Genomic DNA, 21,761 nt, shown 5'->3' on the forward strand with positions numbered 1-21,761 from the left:
GCCTATACTGCCTGCCCAGCTACTAACCATTCAGCATTTTGTTTGAGTAACAAATCTTTGTTTTTTTGAGCCAGGGTCTTACTATGTAGCTCTGGCTGCCTTGGAACTCATTGTGTAGTGTTCAAGGCTGGCTTGAACTCACGGAGATCCACTTGCCTCTGCCTCCTGAGTGTGGGGATTAAAGGTGTGAGCCCAGCTTTTTTGAATAACAAATCTTTATAGTGTATGAGAAGGTTATTCCACAGCATAAGGCAGGTATTGTCTATACTTACTTGTTTATAAGTGTATTCACATTTATCAAACTATTGCAATATATGGAACATAGTTTGGGGCAATTTGCTTGGTATTTAATGTTGAATATAGGAATGAAATACTTTCATACATTTAAAAAGGAGACTTTATTTTATTTAGTGTATGTATGTGTGCCTGCTTGAATTTTTGTGCACCATGTGCCTGCAGGTACCTGTGGAGGTCAGAGGGCATCATATCCCTTGGAAGTTGAGTTAACTGGTGTGGGTGCTATAAGTGAATGTGAGTTCAGGTTTTAGACACCAAAATGTAAGTAAGTGTGAATGATATAGCTCTTGAGCTGCAAAGATACCCTGACTTATTGGGAAGCCAGACTATCTAGAGCTGCAGTAGGACAGCTCTGGAGGCTGGAGCTGTAATAGGACAGACACCTTAGTCCTGGAGGGAAGGTGCCCTGACTTGTTGGGAAGGCAGGCTACCCAGGACAGCTCAGGAGGATGAAGCAACAGGACAGCTCAGTCCTGGAGGGAAAGGTATCCTAAATTATCAGGAAGCCAGGCTACCTGAAGCTGGGGTGTGGTGGGGGATGGTCTCCCTACAGGACATAGCAATCCTGCTCCTTTCCTGGAAAGAGCCCTTACAGCTGAGCTCTGCTCTATTCCCTTAAGAGAACATCCTAGCAGAGTTAACTGCTTCTTCTTTGGCTCTGCTTTGGCTACAGTGTGCTAAAGGGGAAGTCCCTGAAGAAATGTAACAATCTCCTTCATCTCCTAGGAAAAGTTACTTTTCTGCTACAGACTTGCTTAGCCTGCTAAGAGAATGTCCAAGCAGGTTTCTTCTGTTCTTCTGAGCTTTGCTCAGGCTCCCTAAGGGGAACATCTCAGCAAGTTCTTCTTTTGTTCACTGTTGAATGAAGATCTTCACTCAAGACTCTTGAGAAAGAGTTACTTAGGAAGGAGTCCAGGAGAGTGGTTGCCTCTGCTAGGATGGGAAAGAACAGTTGAACAGGCAGAGGAGTTTACATAAGGCTTCTTGGGGTGGGGGCCAAGTTTACCCAGGGAGAGGTTTTTCTGCTCAGGGATTGATTAGTTTAGTGGATCATGGACAGAGATGGCTCTGATACCAGGGCAAACTGTGTTTCTTTCACTGGCCTTTTTACCCTATAGGTGCTGGTAACCAAACCTGGGTCTTCTGCAAGAGCTGTTAACTGCTCTTAACCATTGAGCCATTTTTCCATTCCTATTTTATGTTTAGTTCTATGTGTGCATGAGTGTGGGTGTCCAAGGAAGTCAGGGGCCTTTGATCTCTTTGAGCTGGCATTGTAGGTGGTTGTGAGTTGTCCAGTGTGGGTGTTGGGAATCAAAACCTGATCTTCTTGAAGAGCGGTATATACCCTAGTTTTGACTTAGTATCTCATCATGTAGCTTTGACTCTTGGATTTGCTATGTAGATCTGATTGGCCTTGAACTTGTAGAGATCTGCCTGTTTTCACATATTAAACTCTGGTATTAAATGTGTGCCACCATGCCCTGTCCTATTTCTGACTTAAAAAGTGCTGTGTAGCCAGGAATTGTGGTCATTGTTTTTAATCCCAGCACATGAGAGGCAGAGGAAGGTGGATCTCTGTTCTACAGAGGAGTTCCAGGATAGCCAGGACTACACAGAGAAACCCCATCTAGGGGGGAAAAAAAAGTGCTATGTAATTTTTCCAGTTATTGTGTTAGAAATGATAATTTCATGGGATTTGCTGTTTTTAGTCCTAAAGGGAAAGTTACACATTTTTAAAAAAATGGTTGTCTTGTTACTGTTCTTTTTCATGAACTATAGAAATAAACTAGATTTCATCTTTCATAGTTCAATAATAAGTCAATAAAAGTCACAATAATAAGTCCAAATACTAGGAGATAATTCCAGATACCACATAGTGCAGCACTGTTTTCCTGCCACTTAATATTTACTGTTCAGATTGTGATGTTGCACTCAGAAGGCAAAAACAGGTGAATCTGTGCATTCAAGCAATGGGATCTTTTTTTTTTTTTCTTCATTAAAAATAGTTTCATTTATATGTATGGGTGTTTTGTCTGGTGTTTGTCTGTGCGCCACATGTGTGCTTGGTGCCTGTGGAGGCTGAAAGAGAGGGTGTCAGATTCTCTGGAACTGGAATTATAGGCAGTTGTGAGCTGCTGTGTGAGTGGCGGAAATTGAACCTGGGACTTCTAGAAGAGCAGCCAGCCCTTTGATAAGCCATTTCTTAGGAAAAAACCAGGGCATTTATCTTACCAAGTAACATTGAGTATTTGTGTGTGTGTGTTTTTTTTTAATAACACTCTTTAAACAAACAAAGAAAAAGATTTATTGAGCCTGGTAGTGACTCAACCAAGTGATCTCTGAGTTTGAGGCCAGCTTGGTCTACATCGTGAGTTCCAGGACAGCGAGGGCTAAAGATATGTTGTCTTCAAAAACAAATAAGAGATTTATTTTAATTTTATGTGTATGGATCATTTGTTGAGTGGCACCATGTATGTGCATTGTCCCCAAAGACCAGAATCCTCTAGAGCTGAAGTTGCAGACTGTTGTTAGTTGCCATGTAGGTGTTGGGAACTAAACCTAGTCTTAACTTCTGGGCTATCTCTCCATCCCCTTTCTTCTTCTTCTTATTTTTCTTTTTCTTAGTTACGAATGCCCAACTGTAGCTTGGCTTGTTTCTTGCCACCTTCTTTTCATGTTTTAGATTTTTTTAGTTTATTGATTTTTTTTTTTTCATTCCACCCCCAGTTCCCCCTTCCACCTCTCTTTCCGCTCCCCTCCCCCCCATCTGTTCCTCAGAGAGGGTAAGGCCTTCTGTAGGAAGTCTACTAAGTCTGTCCCCATCATCTTGTTCAGGCAGGTCCCCCCCATCTCCCAGACTGAGCAAGGTATCTCCCCTCAGCTGCACCATTGTCACCTGCATTCAGGGAGTCCAGTTTAGTCTTATGTAGGTTCTCTAGTTGTCAGACCAGAGTCAGTGATTTCTCACTAGCTTGGGTCAGCTGATTGTTGGGTTTCCCCGTCATGGTCTTGACTCGTTTGTTCATATTATCACTCCTCCCTCACTTCTATTGTACTCTAGGACCATTGGCCCAATGGTTAGTTGTGGATGTCTGTATCTGCTTCCATCTGTTTCTGGAAGAGGGTTCTAGCTTCTCTGGGATTATGGATTGTAGGTTGGGTATCTTTACTTTATGTCTGGTATCCACTTATGAAATTAGTGCCTACTATATTTGTCTTTCCGGGTCTGGGTTACCTCACTCAGGATGGTTTTTTTCTATTCTGTCCATTTGCCTGCAAAATTCAGGATGCCATTGTTTCTTGCTGCAGAGTAGTACTCCGTTGTGTAAATGTACCACATTTTCTTTATCCATTCTTCTGTTGAGAGGCATCTAGATTGTTTCCAAGATCTGGGTATTATGAATAATGTTGCTATGAACATAGTTGAGCAGATAGATGTCTTTGTGGTGTAAGTGTGCCTCCTTTGGTTATGTGCCCAAATCCACTCCCCTTCTTATGACATTCTTATTTAAAAGTTTACTTTTTATTCTAGACCATCCTATGCCTTTTGGTAGGAATGTACCAATTCTAAATGCGATTTCTTCTTTGTTTCGAAAATTAGAGCTTTAATATTTTAACACACACGCACGCACGCGCGTACACACACACATCCCTATCCCTACCTACCTCAAAAGCAACCAATGAAAGGTGAGATGAGATTGACTGTCAGTATTTCTCTATAAGTTAAGTAGTTGACTTTTGAATATGATGGGTATTTTATTTATTGACTGAGCACTGGCTTTTGAATATGATAGTATTTTTTGATTGACTGAGCACTGGCTTAAAATAAGAAAAAATTACTTTGTATGTGTGTGTTCTTCCTGCATGCATGTCTGTGTATCTTTTTTTTTTTTTTTTTTGGGTCTGGTGATAATGGAGGTGAGCAGAAGGCATTAGATCTTCTAGGACTGGAGTTACAGATAGTTGTAAGCTGTCATGTAGGTGCTTGTGTTTTTTATTTATTTATTTATTTATTTTTGTGACGGGTTTTTCTCTGTAGCCCTGTTTTGGTCTATATATATATATATAGACCAAGTTGGCCTTGAACTCAGATCTGCCTGCTTCTGCCTACCTACTGCTGAGAATAAAGAGGCACACCATCATGGCCGCCTGCTACCAATGCACTTAACTGTTAAGCCAAATTATCTCTTCAGTCCCTTAGTACTGCTTTTTAAAAAATGTTACGTTTATTCATTTGTTGTATGTGTGGGTTTGTACATAGCATGTGTGGAGATCAGAGGACAATTTTTGGGAGTATATTTTCTTCTACCATATGAATCCTGGGGATTGAACTTAGGTCATCATGTTTAGTGGCAATTAATTACCCTTACTCACTAAGCAATCTTATGAGCTCACCATGCATATATTTTACATATATATTTTAACACAATCTAATAATTTGTACAACAAAGTTAAATATAAGAAAAGAATTCCCCCATAGTTAAGTGTTTATTTTTTAAATTTATAATTTTTAATGATAATAATTGATTTTGTTATTTTGGTTTTTGAGACAGGGTTTCTCTATGTTGTAGACCTGGCTGTCCTGGAGCTTAGTCTGTAGACCCGGCTGTACTCAAGCTCAAAGAGACCTGCCTGTCTCTGCCTCTCAAGTGCTGGGATTAAAGGTGTGCCCCATCACACCCAACATAATGATAACTGAATTAGCTATTGCTTCTTTTGTAGGTAAAATGAAGAGTGAAGAATCTAATAAGGAAAATTCTTCTGAGATGGATTATTTAGAAAATGCCACAGTGATAGATGAATCTGCATTGACACCTGAGCAGAGACTAGGCTTGAAACAAGCAGAAGAACGCCTAGAAAGAGATCACATCTTTCGACTTGAAAAGGTATGCTATGTCATATTAGTTACTGAAGGAGGAGTGTATACTTTATAACTTTTTCCAGAGTGTAACAATAAAAAGAAATGTTTCTTTTATTGATGGGACACATAGTATCCTGCTTTCTTAACCATCACTTTTTTTTTTTTTTTGGGCCAGGTCTCACTATGTAGGCCAGGCTGGCCTCAAGCTCAGATCTACCTGCCTCTCCCTTCTAAGTGCTGAGATTAAAAGCATGCTACCACTCCTAATATAAGTTGACTTTTAGTTATTGTAGGCATTAGCAACAATGACCTGCCCCTTATTTTGTTTGAATATAGCAAAATACATGTAACCTCTCTTTTTTGTAAACATTTACTGGGATACAGCTGTGCTCCTTTTCTTTATATATTGTCTGTGGCTGCTTCCATGCTGTGATGACAGAGCTGATATTTTCTTTCCTTTCCCCTTTCCTTGCCTTTGATTTTTCCTTTCTTATTTCTGCTTCTCCTTTTCATTTGCTTCTTCTTTCCCCCCACTCCCTGTTTTTCCATTTTATGACTCTAGCCCAGGCTGGACCACACACACACACACACACACACACACACACACACACACACACACACACACATATTTATTCAGTGCTCTTGTCTCAGAGGCTCTTGGCTATTGTGATGAGTGAATGACCATGCCTTCCTAATATTATTTTCTTATTTTTAAAAATTTTTATTTTTAAAATAAATAAATAAATAAATATTTAAATAAATAAAATATTTATTTAAATTTCTAATTATATATGTGTGTTATGTGCCTGGGAATATGTGCATGTGAGTGCAGGTACCCTCAGGGATCAGAAGAGGGTATCAGGTGGGCCAGAGTTACAGGAGGTTGTAAGACCCTTTATGTGGATTCTGGATATTTAACTTGGGTCCTCTGCAAGAGCAGTATACACGCTTAAGCCACTGACTGATCTCTTAGTTCCTATGTTTGTTTCCCAAAGCTTAGAATATTTACTAAAATACTACTTTGGTTGTTGACTAATGATTTATGCCTTAATTTAGTTAGTAAGGAATACTTGTTATGTGCTAGGAGTTGTACTGGACATTGGGTATATATATTGAAAAGTTAAAAGTCTAGCTAGAAATGTAGTTCATTGGTAAAGCATTTGTCTAGCAAGCAAAAGCCCTAGGTTCAGAGCCTTTAGAAGTTAAAAGTTATTCAGATTGATAAAAATAAATTATTAAAAACTTAGTTTGCCAAATTCTTTTTCTTTTGTTTTTCACGTTTACTGAATAGTATAAATAAGGAATTATTCTTTTGGTGTCTTGTATCTGAGTGCTAATTAACTAATTTCTTAAACTGTAAGTACATTTCATAGCCTTAGCAATAAAACCACACCAGATATTGAAAAGTCACAAATCAAACTGCAGGGAAATATGTATGTAAAATGTTTATAAGTGTGTATACAAAGAAATCATTTATTCTTAAAAAGTAAGGGAATGAAGGTAATAGTATAATTTTATATAATTTAGAAAAACAAAGATACTTAGATTGATAAAACAAATTCTTGTGAAAGCACTTTTGTCTTGTTTGGTATTTTATTAGTGTATAGTATAGCAGTTGCTCAAAATTAAGGTTAGTGTGTATATTAATAAAACACATGAATTTCCAAGTCATCAGGTCTACCACAGTCACTTAGTGGTGGATAACAATCAAATGCTATTTAACCCATAATTTTTTTTTCTTTTAATGTGTGTGTCTGTGCATCCTGTAGGTACCTAGCTCCTGCAGAGGCTGAAAGAGGGTATCAGACCCCCTGAGACTAGAGTTAAAAAATATAGTTGTGAGGCTGGAGAGATGGCTCAGAGAACTGACGTTCAGTTCTCATTAACCATATGGTAGCTCATAACTGTTACTTCAGTTCTGGGGGATCTGATACCTTTATACCAATGCACATAAAATTAAGTTAAATAAATTACATATAAAAATATATGCTGGGTGGTAGTGGCAGCATATGCCAGAATTTGGAAGGCAGAGGCAGGCAGATCTCTTGAGCCCAAGGCCAGCCTGGTCTACAAATTGAGTTCCAGGACAGCTGGAGCTGTTATACAAAAACCCTAAGGGGTGGGGAGAGTTATGGTTGTAAGCCCTCATGTAGGTGTTGGGAATTGAACCTGGGGTCTTCTGAAAGAGCAGCCAATGCTCTTAACCTGTGAGCCTACTGTAAAATGAAAAATAAAAGACCTAGAGACTGATACTGGTTCAGACTTCAAGCTGAAAATCAGAGAAGCAAAGCAGTCAAGCCAGTAGATCTTTACCTCTATCAAACTGAATGGCAATCCTGTCTCCATGATTCCTCAGAGGTAAAAAGCTCTCAGTTCCTGTCTCCTCCTATCTTATATTCCTTTCTCTGCCCAGCCATATCACTTCTGTCTCCACCTCCCTAGTGCTGGGATTAAAGGCGTGTGATCCCAAATGTTGGGATCAAAGTTGTGAGCTCTTAATTCTTGTGTAGGCCAGGGTGCCCTTGAATTCAGAGAGATCCATCTGTTTCTGTCTCTGAATCCTGGGATTAAAGGTGTGTACTACCACTGCTTGGCTTGATGGCTTGCTAGAATGGTTGTTGGGATTAAAAGTGTGTATCACTATTGCCTGACCTCTATGGCTTCAGGCTAGCTTTTCATTCTGAATCCTCAGGCAAGCTTTAATAATATATAATATATCACCACAGACATATCTCGAGCCTATTTCCTTCCTTCCTTCCTTCCTTCCTTCCTTCCTTCCTTCCTTTCCCCTCCCTTTCTCTCCCTCCCTCCTTCCCTCTCTCCCTTTCTTCCTCTCTCCTTGTTTTCTCTGTGTAGCCCTGGCTGTCCTGTAACTTGCTTTGTAGACCAGACTGGCCTTGAACTCACAGAGATCCACCTGCCTCTGCCTCCCAATGCTGGGATTAAAGGTGTGCACCACCACTACCACCTGGCTTCAATTTTTTCCTCAGTAAAATGATGTAAAATACAACAGCTTTGAAAGACCAGGATGTTTACTCAGTGGCTACAGTGATTACCATACTAACATAAGGATTGGAGTTTTGGTCTGCTAAATTCATGTAAAATAGTATGTGTCTGTAATCCCAATTGATGAGAATAGTAGAGTATCCAGTCAGCTAGCTCACTAGATATAACAGTGAATAAGAGACCTTGCCTCAAACAAGATGGAAGGTGAGGAATGACAGCTGAGATTGTCCTCTGACCTTTACCCATGTACTGTGGCCCACAATGCCCAAACATGCTTGTGTGTGTACATATATATAACACCTAATTCATGGAGCTGTTGTGTTAGGTAGGATAATTCAAGTGAAGCTTTTGGAATAAAATATATAATAGGCACTAAGTAAAGATTAGCTACTCTACAATAAGGTTATTTTACCGGGTAAAATAATTTTTTGATGTTTTGATTTTTCGAGACAGGATTTCTCTTGTGTAGCTTTGTAGACCAGGCTGGCCTCAAACTCACAGAGATCCTCCTGCCTCTGCTTCCTGAGTGCTACTACCACCAAGCTCAGGTAAAATAATTTTTTAATAAATACATATAGAAGTAGGTCTCTGATATTTATTCTTAAAATCAGATGAAATATCATCCTAGCAATTCTGGCTTCATACTCGGTGTTTGTTATATGATGTTGGATTCCCTCTCTTCCCAAAAGAATCTACACATGTTCCATGTATTAATATTTTATGTCCTTAGTGATCTCATCAGGGTTCATGGTTTAATTAGGTATTAGCTATCTATATTTTCAGTTTTTAAATCTAACTCTTTACTACTCTGCCACATCTGTTGCCTCTTTTCTGGATGCAATATGGTAATGATTATGAGTCAGTCTTTTCTCTCCTATTTTTAGAAAACAAATGGTTCTTTTAAGATATAGATTAGATCTGTATATGGTGATGACTGACTGCCTTTTTAAAATTTTATTTTATGGTTTTCATTATGTGTCTGTGTGGGTTTGTGTACATATGGGAGTCCAGGAGAGGGCACTGGAGTTCCTGGAACTTGTGAGCCACCTATCTGGAATGCTAGGAGCCCACCCCAGGCTTTTCTGAAAGAGCAGCTTGCACCCTTAATTATTGAGCCACTTTTCCAGCCTTGTGTGGTGTTTCATGTCTTAAATCTATCAGCAGGTGAAGGTAGGAGAGTCAGGCACATCCATAGATGGGGTGGGGACACCTTTAATCCCAGGACTTGGAAGGCAGAGGCAGGCAGATCTTTGTGAGTTCAAGGTCAGCCTGGTCTACAGAGTGTGTTCTAGGACAGCTAGGGCTATACAGAGAAACCTTGTGTCAAATAACTTAAAGATCATCCACAGCTACATAGTGAATTGGAGACCAGCCTGAGATACCTGTGACCAAACCAAAAAACAAAACTGTAGTTTTAATCCAAGAAAGTAGATGAGGGAGGATCTCTGAGTTCAAGGCTAGCTCTTCTGTATAGTGAGTTCCAGACCAGCCAGAACACATAGTGAAACCATGCCTTAACAAGAACAAAAACATTTGATGGGAACATATTTTTTTCTTTCTTTCTGTTTAATTTTTGAAATGGAGTCTTACTGTATAGCTCTGTCTGTCCTAGAATTTACCATGTAGATTGTGCTGGCCTGGGATTGATAAAGTGTTGCCTCAGCCTCCCAAATACTAGGATTAAAGGCTTGTGCCACCATGCCCAACTCAACATAAATTTTTTTAGATAATTTGCTTTCCCTTACACATTCTGTAGCTTTTCACTTATACTTAGAGTAAAAATAAGAATCCTTAGGACTTTGTGATCTGACCCAGTTACTAGTCATACTAGTGTTTTTATAATGTATGTATCAAAAATTTTGTTCCTGTGACACTACCCAAGAAAAAGGGGAGAAATGTGTTTTAGCTTGCAGTTTCAGAGATTATAGTTATTTATTAGAGATGGTGTCATGAAGGAGAGCAACTCGCATTGTGGAGGCCCAAAGGCAAAGGCAGGGGAGGCCCCCCATTTCTCAACTCATTCGGCATTTATTCATCTCTTGGGTGCTTCTCAAACAAGCCAAGTTGACAACGTTAACATTCACAGTTTAACTTCTTATAGCTTGACCTTAAAATATGCCTTAAACTGTAATATGTAGTTTTGTAAATATTTTGGTTATGTTCTTGGCTCAGAACCTTTGTTTCTCTGCATGGAATAGAGTATATGGCTCCAGATATCGTACAGCAGCCTAATCCTATGCTGCCTTTAAATCACTGTATAAAAAGGTCTTTAAGCGGTAACCGTGTTTTAAAAAGTAACTCCGCTTTCATCTATATTCCTATTTATTTATGCCTTTTCTTTATTAGTAATCTTTATGACAGGAATTGGTCTTGTTCACTGTCCAGCTCCATGAAAAATGTTTCACATAAAATTTAAGAAATGCTCAGTAAATAAATGGTTGTAGTTGGAAATGTAAGAAAGTTTTTTTTTTAATGGTTTAACTGATCTTAAATAATTTTCATGTTATAAAAATTAGAATAACTAGATTGTGTGTCACTTATATACTTGTTGCCTTTGGGAAATTGTTTAATACTTGAGTTTTAAATCCTTTATCAGTAAAATGGAGAATCCTGACAGTTCAAAGTTAATAAATAGTACTTTATAAATGTTGAGTTTGTTTTTATAATCTATTGTAGGACTGTTGTTAAATCTAATGTAGGTTTCTTATTTAAAGAACATCATTTATTGAATCCAGAGAAATGGCTCAGTGTTAAGAGCACATGCTAAGCTGTGTTTTGATGGTGCATGCTTTTAGTCCCGGCAGACACAGGTGGATCTCTATGAGTTGGAGGCTGGCCTGGTCTACAGAGTGGGTTCCAGGACAGGCTACAAAGCTACACAGAAACCCTGTCTCAAAAAACCAAACCAAACCAACCCCTCCCCCTCAAAAACAAAAACAAAAAACCCCAAACATAACACTTGCTATCTTTAAAAAGGATTTGAGTTTAGTTCCTAGCACTCACATTGTGGTTCATAACTTCCTGTAACTTCCTTTTAGAGGATCCAAATACACTTAAATTTGTGCTTAAATACTAATAAGCAAAATGCTCACACATACAAAATAAGAATAAAATCTTTTAAAAAGAATATATATTTCCAGGTAAGAGAACCCTTTTGTCAGGAGTTAGTTGCACTGAATATTGAAAAATAATCTGAAACAAAATACTAAGTATCACTGAAGTTTTAATGTAAGGCAATAGAGACAGTGCTTTAAAATTAGCATTTACTTATTTTTGTTAATTTTCTGTTGTGAAAGATTGTTGGCTTTGGATTCAGATAAGCATGAACTGAAATTCATTCTCCTGCTCAGTACTATTGAAACCCTGTGAAGTCCCAGGCTCTGTTGTTTTCATATCATAAAATGAAGATATTAACTTTCTTGGATTATTAATTTATATATGAAATGTCTACCATAATGTTTACCATAAAGCCCATAGTAATTATTGTTTTATTATTTTGAGAAAACACATACAAAATCATGAGTGAAGTACAGTGACTTGTATTTTATCATGCTCAAATTGTTGTATCTTCAGAGTGGTTACCTCAGTAGATTAAACATTTATTCTCATGGTACAGTGATTGATTGGAGCATTTTTAGAATTTAGCCTTTGAAATTGTCTTCAATAGTTGTGAACCATTTATTTGAAATCTTAACATAAGGGACTATTAATTTTCATAGTACTCAGAAAGACCAAAAGTTAAGTTTGAAATTGATTTTGGGAATACAATTGGAGGAATAAGATTTGAGGAGCAAGATGATATTAGATGAGTAGTAAGCCTATTTGGAATTTTTGTGATATAATTTAAAATTAGTACTTAGTATCCTATAATGACTGTTTTGAAAAAGTCAACTATCTCTTGAGTATTTAAGTTGGTTACTTAATGGTACACATGTTCTTGTAGTGCTTATTTGTTTTCTTTGTTGTGGTGCTGGGTGTGTCTAACCTAAGTCCTGGCATATAGTAGGCAAGTGTTCTACCACTGAGCTATATCACCAGCTCCTCAGTACTTATTTTGGCCTATTACAGTTAGAGTGTTCACTTATATAATCTGTCATTTCTTTGTTTACTGAGAAAGTGTATTTTTAAACTTGTTTCTTTAGCGATCACCAGAATATACCAATTGCCGTTATCTATGCAAACTTTGCTTAATTCACATTGAAAACATCCAAGGAGCACATAAACATATAAAAGAAAAACGACATAAGAAAAATATTTTGGTAAGTGATCTCTTCTAAAAAATCTTTACTTTTTGAATTGTAAAAGTATGTTAGGCAATTTGTAAACTTACAAACCTAATAATGAGTCATGAAGTAACTGAAATGATAGCCTTGAAAAGCTGTGATTAACTTCCTCATCTACAGTGATTTGAAGGAACCTTCTAGGAACTAGTTTGATCATGTTAAGTTGATTCATAAAGTAAAAACTGTCAAGTATAACAGCAGTAGCAGCAGCAGAGAAGAGGCATGACTCCGTACTGCCACCTTCAGTAGCCTGAGGAGGTCCCTTAATGTTTTAGGGACAGCTGCTCAGGTGAAACTAGATCCTTGGATTCAACTCAGAAAGGAGTTCCAGGATATTCAGTATAAAACAGAGTTGTAATTTATTAAAAGACGTGTGTGTGTGTGTGTGTGTGTGTGTGTGTGTGTGTGTGTGTACACGTGTACGTCTGTACGTGTTGTACTTATATTGAGGCCATGGCAACACTTGGGTATCATGCTCTATCAGTCTTATTCCTTTGAGATACGGTCTTTCACTGAGCCAGGAGTCATTACTGCAGGCCAAGAAGTTTTAATAATTTTTCTGTTTCTTTTGTTGTGCTCAACCATGCTTGACTTTTTACATGGGTGTTGGGAGCTGAACTCAGGTCCTCATGCTTACCAAGCTTTCTTACTCCAATAAGCCATCTTCCCAGCCCCTAAAGACATTTTTATTTTGAGAAGTCTTTCACAGTTATTATTTTCTATCTGCATGTATCCTTGTAGGACAGAAGAGGGCATCAGATCTCATTACAGATGGTTGTGAGCCACTGTGTGGAATTGAACTCAGGACCTCTGGAAAACCAGCTAGTGTTCTTAAACACTGAGTCATTTCTCCAGTTCCTCCTTCACATTTATTATCATTTTTTTTTTGTGTACATGGGCACATATGCCACAGTACACATGTGTACTTGCTATTTTAACATAAAATAGCTATATATGAAAGGAATGTTATCTCTCTTCAGTCTTCACAGCTAATTTTAATGTACTGGAAGTTTGACTTCTCACTAAGATGCTTCAACTGGACTCTGGGATGAGGTGCTTTTTCCACTATTCATGTCTCCATAATTTTCCCTGCTTTCCTTCTTAGGGTATTTATTATCTGATTGCTAGATGTAGGTGATGGTGAATAAGGTAATCACGGTTCCAGTCCTTAGTGTTCCTAATAATTGGTTAATAGGGGTTTAAGTACAATAAGTCTTGTTAGAGGGAGAAGTGTGCTAAGGAAATTTACATGTATATTTTACTTTGTCTAGAGCAGGGAAGTTTCTATGGAAAAGTTTCTATGGAAAATGACCTTTGAATTGAACTTAGAAACAGTAGTTCAAAAAACAAAAGGTAGCTGGGCGTTGGTAGCACATGCCTTTAATCCCAGTGCTCAGGAGGGAGAGGCAGGTGGATCTCTGTGATTTCGAGGCCAGCCTGGTCTACATGCGAATTCCAGGACAGGCTCCAAAGCAATACAGAGAAACTGTCTCAGAAGAAAAAAAAAAAAAAAGGTAAGTTTGGTACATTAAACTCTCATAGAGAATAGTCTCTAGAAAAGAGTGGACATGGTGTGTAAGTATGTGAGTATATCCTGTAAGGGAAAGTACTAGAAAGAAAATAGCATGACATGAAGCTGGAGGAGTGTAGACCACAACATTTCTCATAAATTTTGTACTTCAGAATTTACAATTTTTAAATTATTTCTATTAAATTATCTAGAGTACTTTTCTTAGTATATTGATACATTAACTATTTAATTTTCTCTCAAATATTGTAATATATAGTCTTAAGTCTCAACTCTGATAACTTCTCTAAGTAGAATTCCGTCACCTGATGTTCCAGAAAGCCTGGGTTGTTGTCCTTTTCTGTGTTCCCATAGAAGCTTTTGCATAGTTTGATTGTAAAACCTAATATTCTATATACTTTATGTGTATATTAGGGAGTACTATGACTATTTGATTTGTTGCTGCCTGGATCGATTAGATATGATTGATGACTTTTTTGATAGACCTAAGATAGCTGTCTTTGCTGGTACAGAATCATGAGCCTACTCTTGAACCTGTGTTAGCTTTGATTTAGATTTTCAGAAATGTACCACTAGTACAGTAGAGCAATTTTTAAAATGTTACTTTCTTTTAAAATGGTTATTTATTTGATATTTATGAGTGATTGAGTGAGTAAGTGTATAATGACTCCCTCTTGGAATTAGAGTTAGAATAGGGTGTCAGGTCCCCTGGAACTTGTTTGTGTAGGCAGTTGTGAACTACTGGATGTGGGTGCTCTGTACTGAAATGGGGTCCTTCACAAAGCAGAAAGCAGTTCATGCTCTTAACCTCTGATGTATATCTCCAATTCCAGAAGAGCAGATTTTAAAAAGTTAGTAAAATGATATAATCTCAAAAAAATGGAAATTATAAAAAAAAATCTCACTAGTAAACTCCCTTTCACTTCAATCCTGTGTCCTAAAAGCAAGTTTTTCTTTTCTTCACTTTTAACATGTTTTGTTTCTCATGTGTAGGAGGTGAATATTTGTTATTTCTATTTTTCTTAAATATAAGGACATTAAAACGGAAACTTTGTTATTGTTGTGAAACATTCTACTAACAGGAAAAACAGGAAGAAAGTGAACTGCGATCTCTTCCATCTCCTTCCCCTGCTCACTTGGCTGCTTTAAGTATTGCGGTTGTTGAATTGGCAAAAGAACAAGGAATAACAGATGATGACCTCAGAGTCCGCCAGGACATTGTGGAGGAAATGTCAAAGGTTATAATGACCTATTTACCAGGTACAGAACCATTTTACATATTTAACTATTAGAAACACAAAATTTTCCTTTACTTCCTCTTCAACTAGAGCAAATTTCTTTTCTTTTATTTCGAGATAGGATTTCTTGGTGTAGTTTTGGTTATCCTTGAAATTGATCTGTAGACTAGGCTGACCTCAAACTCACAGGGATTCACCTGACTGCTTGGGATTAAAGGTTCATGTCACCACTATCCAAATTACAGTAAATTTTAAATGTATATCTTTTTTATTTTAAATTAACTTTTTGAGACAGGGTTTTTTGGTGTAGCTTTGGTTGTCCTTGAACTTAATCTGCATACTAGGCTAGCCTCAAACTCACAGAGATACACTGGCCTCCTTGCCCCCCCAGCTGAGATTTAAAGGCGTTTGTCACCCAGCTTTTTTTTTTTCCATTTTTGTTTTTTGCTTTTTAAAAAAAAATTTTTTTTTTGTGTTTTGGTTTTTGCTTCTTAAAAGTAGACGAATTTGAGTGTTTTAGGAGTGACCTTTTTTGTACATTAAATATTTGTGTATATTTGTGAATGAATATGCTTTGTTTTCTAAGTGTGGAATCAGAGGACAACTTTTTTCCTTTTACCATGTGTGGTCTGGGATTCACCTCAGTTCCTCAGGCAGCAAATATCTTTAGCATCTTACTCTCTAAAAATTTCTTTTATTGAAGTATCTTTTAAGAATAAAAGAAAATTATGTAATTTTGTGGTTTGAGAAAAAGATTTCTAAAATGCCAAACATAGGTAATTTCATATTGGTCAGATATATGTTTATGGGTATCATTGTGGTTTTGTTTTAAGAGATTCTAAGCTTTATTAAAAAAATATTTGTATGTGTATGTATGCCACTCATATGCCAGGTGCCTGCATAGTCGAGAAGAAGGTATTAAGAGCTGGAGTTACAGGTGGTTGTATCTCCTGATGGAACCCAAACTTGGATCCACTATTAAGAGCAGCAAATATTCTTAACTGTTGAGCCATCTCTTCAGCCTGAGTATCATTGATTTCTAAGTGAATTTTAACATTTTAAAAATATATTTTAAATATAAACATTATAACATCACCAAATAAAATTCTTATTGCTTAGCCGGGTGGTGCTGGCACACACTTGTAATCCCAGCACTCAGGAGGCAGAGGCAGATGGATCTCTATGAGTTTGAGGCCAGCCTGGTCTATAAAGCAAGTTCCAGGATAGCCAGAGCTACACAGAGAAACTCTATCTCAAACAACAACAACAACAACAACAACAACAACAAAAACAAATCTTACTGTTTAATGTTAGAGAAAAATTAGTTTAACTAAAAACTTTAGAGAAAATTTATTTTTGTGTTCAAGGTGGTGTGAATTCAGGTTTGTTGTAGACATTTAAACATGTACACATTTACACATGTTGCTGCCCATCATTTTTTTTTTTTTTTTTTAATGTTCAGGTAACTGTATCTTAAATAAGACTTAATTTCTTACCATCTGAAGAGATGTTAGAAATTTGATCAGTTAAGTTATAGTCACATATAGTCAGTCCTACTGTGAGATTCATGAGAAGTAATTATAAAATGGAAAAATAGAATTTTATTTCCTGTTATTTCTTTTATAATGTTTTTTAACCTAAATAATGCATTGTATAGTGATAAGAATTATTGAAAAGTAAGTCAGTATTATTGCAAAAACAGGACTTATGATTTTAATGATACAATGTTTTGATATTTCTAAGTTTGAGAACTACATAACTGAAGATGAATATTTATTTTTAAGAAACTGACCCCGTTTGGTCAGTACCAGCTTCATATGTTATTTTCTCTTGCCCTTTGGTGTGATCTTTTGAAAGTAACCCTTGTTTTTGAAGTATAGGAGAAAGATCTAGGTAGCTTCTATTTATCTTGTGCTGAGAACTTTTGATAGGATAGCCACAAAGTTTTTCTATGTTTTAAGTTTGCACTATCAGTTGTCTTGTAGTCACTTTGTATTTTGAAAAAGGGTTTGTGTTGAATGTCTGATCCTTTTCATAAAGTTGGTTTTTATGTATCTAAAATAATACATTTTGTGGCAATAGCCTTGCTAGATAAGTACATTTGCTAAATATTCTTAGATTGGTTTCTAAATGCACTGTTTAAATTTCAACACTGAACTTTCTGGTACATTTTTTTCCCCTTGTTTTTTGTTCTTGTACCCATAATAATTTGTTCTTGTGCCCATAATACCCATTAAGTTAGAAAGGATGTCAATTTTGTGAAAATAATTATGCCAGAATTATGTGATTGAAATATTGATTGTATAGTTTTCCTGATGTTTTTATTTATTTTTTAATGTATGTGTGTGGGGCTGGTGTGAGTTTGTGTGTAGTATGTATGTGTGAATGCCTGGTAGGTTAGAAGAGGCCACTGGATACTCTGAAACTGGAAACTGAACTCTGGTATCCTGCAAGAACAGCAAGTGCTCTTAACTGCTGAGTCATCTTTTCAGTTTCCCAATTTTTAAAAAAAATAATCATATTTGTGTTTTTCCTTTATTCCAGAATGTTCACTGAGGCTGTATGGTTCATCTCTGACGAAGTTTGCTCTGAAAAGCAGTGATGTTAATATAGATATAAAATTTCCTCCCAAGGTAAGTAATCTTCTCTGTATGATACTTAACTAGTACTTGATAATTTTAATGAGTTGTATTTTGGAGAATCCGTAGGAGGAGAAAAAACCTTTGGCTGTTGAGTATTATCGTGAAGTCTAAACAGTGTTTTTAAAAGTTACTCTTACATTTCAATTAGGGAGGGTAAAAACAGACAGGTGACAGAAAAGTAGTCAATAGAGGAAAGTAATAAAAGGGAAAAGTGCTCATATTTGAACTTGTTGACTAGTAAGTACTTCTAGTAAGCAGTATTGAAAAGTTGGAAAGATAGAAACCAAAAAGCTGAATTTAAAACTTTACTAGAAACAAAACAAACATTGTTTTCCTCAATTTCAAAACAAGGCTAATAACATTTTTTGTTGTTTTTTGTTATTTGAGACAAGATTTCCCTATTTATCCTGGGCTGGAACTCAGTGTATAATCCAAGATTTCCTTGAACTTCTGTTAATTCTCTTACTTCTGTCTCTTGTATGCTGCCATTACAGGCATGCACCATCACATTGGGCCATAAGATGGTGTTTCTAAGAAGGTGTGCCACATTCTACTAGAGTATCCATCTCTAGCTTCCAAATAGGGGTTAATGTTTCAGTTTTTGAGGCAGGAACTCACTGTGTAGCCCTGGTTAGTCCTGGAGCTCTTTGTGTAGATCAGGCTAGCCTTAAACTCAGAGATGCCCTGCTTCTATCTGCCGAGTGCTGGGATTACAAGTACTTCATCACACCTGGCCCAGTTTTTATATTAAAGGAAATGAATACATATAGCCTACTAAATGATAAATACACATAACAATTTCAATACTATTTTGGCATTAACATTGCTTTTATTTTTTTGGAGACAGGGTTTTTCTGTGCATCTTTGGAGCCTGTCCTTGAACTCACAGAGATCCACCTGCCTCTGCCCCTCTGCTTCTGCCTCTGCCTCCTAAGTGCTGGGATTAAAGGTATATGCTGCCATTGCCTGACAACATTGCTAATTTTTTTGTCAAATCAAACATTCATAATTGTCAAGGTCTGGCAAGATGTCTCAGTGGGTAAAGGCACATGCCAAGCAAGCCTGGTGACCCAGGTTCAGCCCTTGGAAACCACATCAGATTGGCCTCACATGTGGGCTGTAGCATGCACTCCACCCTGTCATACACAATAACAGAAATTTTAAAAAATTACCACTCAAAATTTCATGTTTCTGTTGCTATGATAAAATACATGACCAGAAGCAACTTGGGGAGGAAAGGGTTTATTTCATTTTAACAGCTTCTGGTCCATCATCCAGGGAAGTCAGGTTAGGAACTCAAGGCAGGCAGGAACTGAATGAATCAAAGGGCATGGAGGAAGTGCTGCTTAAAGTCTTAAATCTCTTATGCCTGCAAGTCCAGGGGTATTACCACATCAATCAAGGGAAGGAAAAGAAGGCTCCATAGGCTTGCCTACAGGCTAGTCTAGTGATAATATTTTTTTAATCAATGTTCCCTCTTCCCAAATGATGAGTTGTGTCTAGCTGACATAAAACTGTGTTTAAAGTTTTTTTAAATACTTTTTTCTTCTGCTCAAAGACGTTTGATTTGAACGAAAGCTTGGCATTTAAATTTCTAGTCTATTTGTCATTTGGTAAACTTGTTTCTATTTTCCTTGAATAATAAGTTATACATTTGTTTTATTCTACTTCTGAATAAGATTTGTTGACATAAAAGTACTACTTTGTATTATTTTAAAATACAGAGCATGAGTTTTGTTTAAATGGAACTCTTTAATCAAATTGTTCTCACTAATATTCTGCTACTTGTAATTTGTTTTAATGAAATTTTTTAGATGAATCATCCAGACCTTCTGATACAAGTGCTTGGAATTTTGAAAAAAAGTAGTAAGTTCCTTGCTTTTTCTTCTTTTATAAATTTTTTTTCTAAAAGTTTACATAGTGTGTTTTTTACATATGGCTAACCAAGTTAAAATTGATACCATGTGTGAGTATGCTTATATATCCATGTCTGTTTATTTAATAGATATATCTGGAAAGTAATTTATATGTTGGTTAGATATACTGTATTAAAATTAATAATTAAAAAGTGTTATGGAATTTAGATAATTAAAAAATAGCTTTGAATACAATGGTTTCTCTTTAGATGTAAGATTTAGCACGTGTGTTCTGTCAATGAGCTACAGTCCAATCATGGTCCCAGTTTTGCTTTCTGTGGGTTCACTGAAAAGTGAACCTGCTTTCATCTACAATCCGAAAATTAAGTGGAATGTTCTAAAAAACAAGCAAATTCCTCATTAAAATTTTTCTTTTACTTATTTTATGTGTATAGTGTTTTACCTGTATGTATATATGTACACCATGTGTGTGCCTCATGCCTGTGGAGGTAAGAAGAGGGTGTCAGATCCCCTGCAACTAGAATTAAGGATGGATGGATGTGAGCTAACATGTGGGTATTGTGAACTGAACTCAGGTCTTGTTAAGAACAAGTGCTCTTAACAGAAAGAGAGAGAGAGAAAAAAAAACACATACTCTTAACCATTCAGACATCTCTCTAATCTTCCTCATTTTTAAGTTGCATTCCGTTCTCAGCTCCAGCAATTTATTTTTTAGTAGCTGTCTAGTTACCAGGTTATTAGATTCCCTGCAGTATCATGTACAGAAGAGAGTCCACATGCATATAACTGATTATGTTATAATTATTCTGTTCTACTTAGTTAGGTATTCCTGCTAATCTTTTGTAGCCCCTAATATATGTATTAAAAATTTTCAGTTGCATGTATGATTAAGAAGAAATGAGTATTTAGAGCATGTGATAACTAACTACCTTGGGCTGTAGGTATTTACTGGCATTTAGAAGATATTTCTTTTAGGTAAAAGGGAAAAACTATGTTATGAGTATTTTATGTGTAAATGAAGACAAATAGACCTGACTTAATCTTTTTTGAAAGTCATTGATGAAGGAAAAATGCAGAATAAAAATATGTTTATGCATTGTGCATACATACTTTCTTTTTGCTTGTTGTGTTTTGTTTTTGTTGTTGTTTGGTAGGTTATTCATGACAGGGTTTCTCTTTATATCCCTGGCTGTCCTAGAACTTGCTTTGTAGACCTTATTGCCCTCAAAGTCACAGAGATCTACCTACCATTGTCTCCTGAGTGCTGGGATAAAGGCATGTGCCACCAATTCTGGCTACTTTTTTTTACATTTGAAACAGTAGTCCACTTCAAATAGTGATAGTAGCCTAATGTAATCATTTATATTATATCAGCTGAATCATACCAAGTAGCTTTTCCTTGTTACTTGTCTGAAATACTTTTGTAAAAGGATATTTACATAGGTAAAAATAATAAGGGTGTTTCAAATCAAGCCCCAGTACATATACTACAAACTGGTAAATTAATTGGCTCCCCTCTCTCTCTCTCTCTCTCTCTCTCTCTCTCTCTCTCTCTCTCTCTCTCTCTCTCTCTTACAATTATTTAGGGTGTGTGTGTGTGTGATTTCTGGCATTTTTGGTGTGCATGATTGTTGTTCTTTCCTTACCATGTAGGTCCCTGGAATTGAACTCAGGTTGTTAGACTTAGAGGCATGGGCCTTTACTAGCTGAGTCATCTTATTAGCTTATTGTTTATGAGCTTCTTATTTATCATTGTCCTGGAAAATTAGTTTTTAAGGAATGATGTAAGGATATTTCAATAGAGTTGCTTTTGTTAATAAATACTTGTTTCTAATTAAACAAAAACATAAAAAAATTATAGGTAAACATATGAGGTAGACATAATGGCTTTTACTTCTTGAGAGTTGTTGAAAAGTGTCAGTTCATTATAATTATTAAAAATATGTATTTTTCACAGGAGAGATCATCTTAAGTCATATAATATAGGTTTAAAAGCTTCATCTGATTTTAAAATTATGTTTTACTTAAT

The 21,761-nt window shown here is 36.5% G+C and overlaps 1 protein-coding gene across 8 annotated transcripts in view; it reads left to right on the forward strand.

Moving 5' to 3' along the window:
* Tut4 (terminal uridylyl transferase 4) overlaps positions 1-21,761 on the forward strand; it is a 112,016-nt gene that overhangs the window by 23,642 nt on the left and 66,613 nt on the right. For all 8 annotated transcript variants that reach the window (XM_051188417.1, XM_051188416.1, XM_051188419.1 and 5 more), the window contains 5 exons: positions 5,020-5,183; positions 12,307-12,423; positions 15,058-15,235; positions 17,758-17,846; positions 19,670-19,721. In XM_051188417.1, the coding sequence (XP_051044374.1) occupies positions 5,020-5,183; positions 12,307-12,423; positions 15,058-15,235; positions 17,758-17,846; positions 19,670-19,721 (600 nt within the window). The remainder of the gene's footprint in view (positions 1-5,019; positions 5,184-12,306; positions 12,424-15,057; positions 15,236-17,757; positions 17,847-19,669; positions 19,722-21,761) is intronic.

Source organism: Phodopus roborovskii, unplaced genomic scaffold, assembly GCF_943737965.1.
Source record: "Phodopus roborovskii unplaced genomic scaffold, PHOROB, whole genome shotgun sequence".
Taxonomy (NCBI): domain Eukaryota; kingdom Metazoa; phylum Chordata; class Mammalia; order Rodentia; family Cricetidae; genus Phodopus; species Phodopus roborovskii.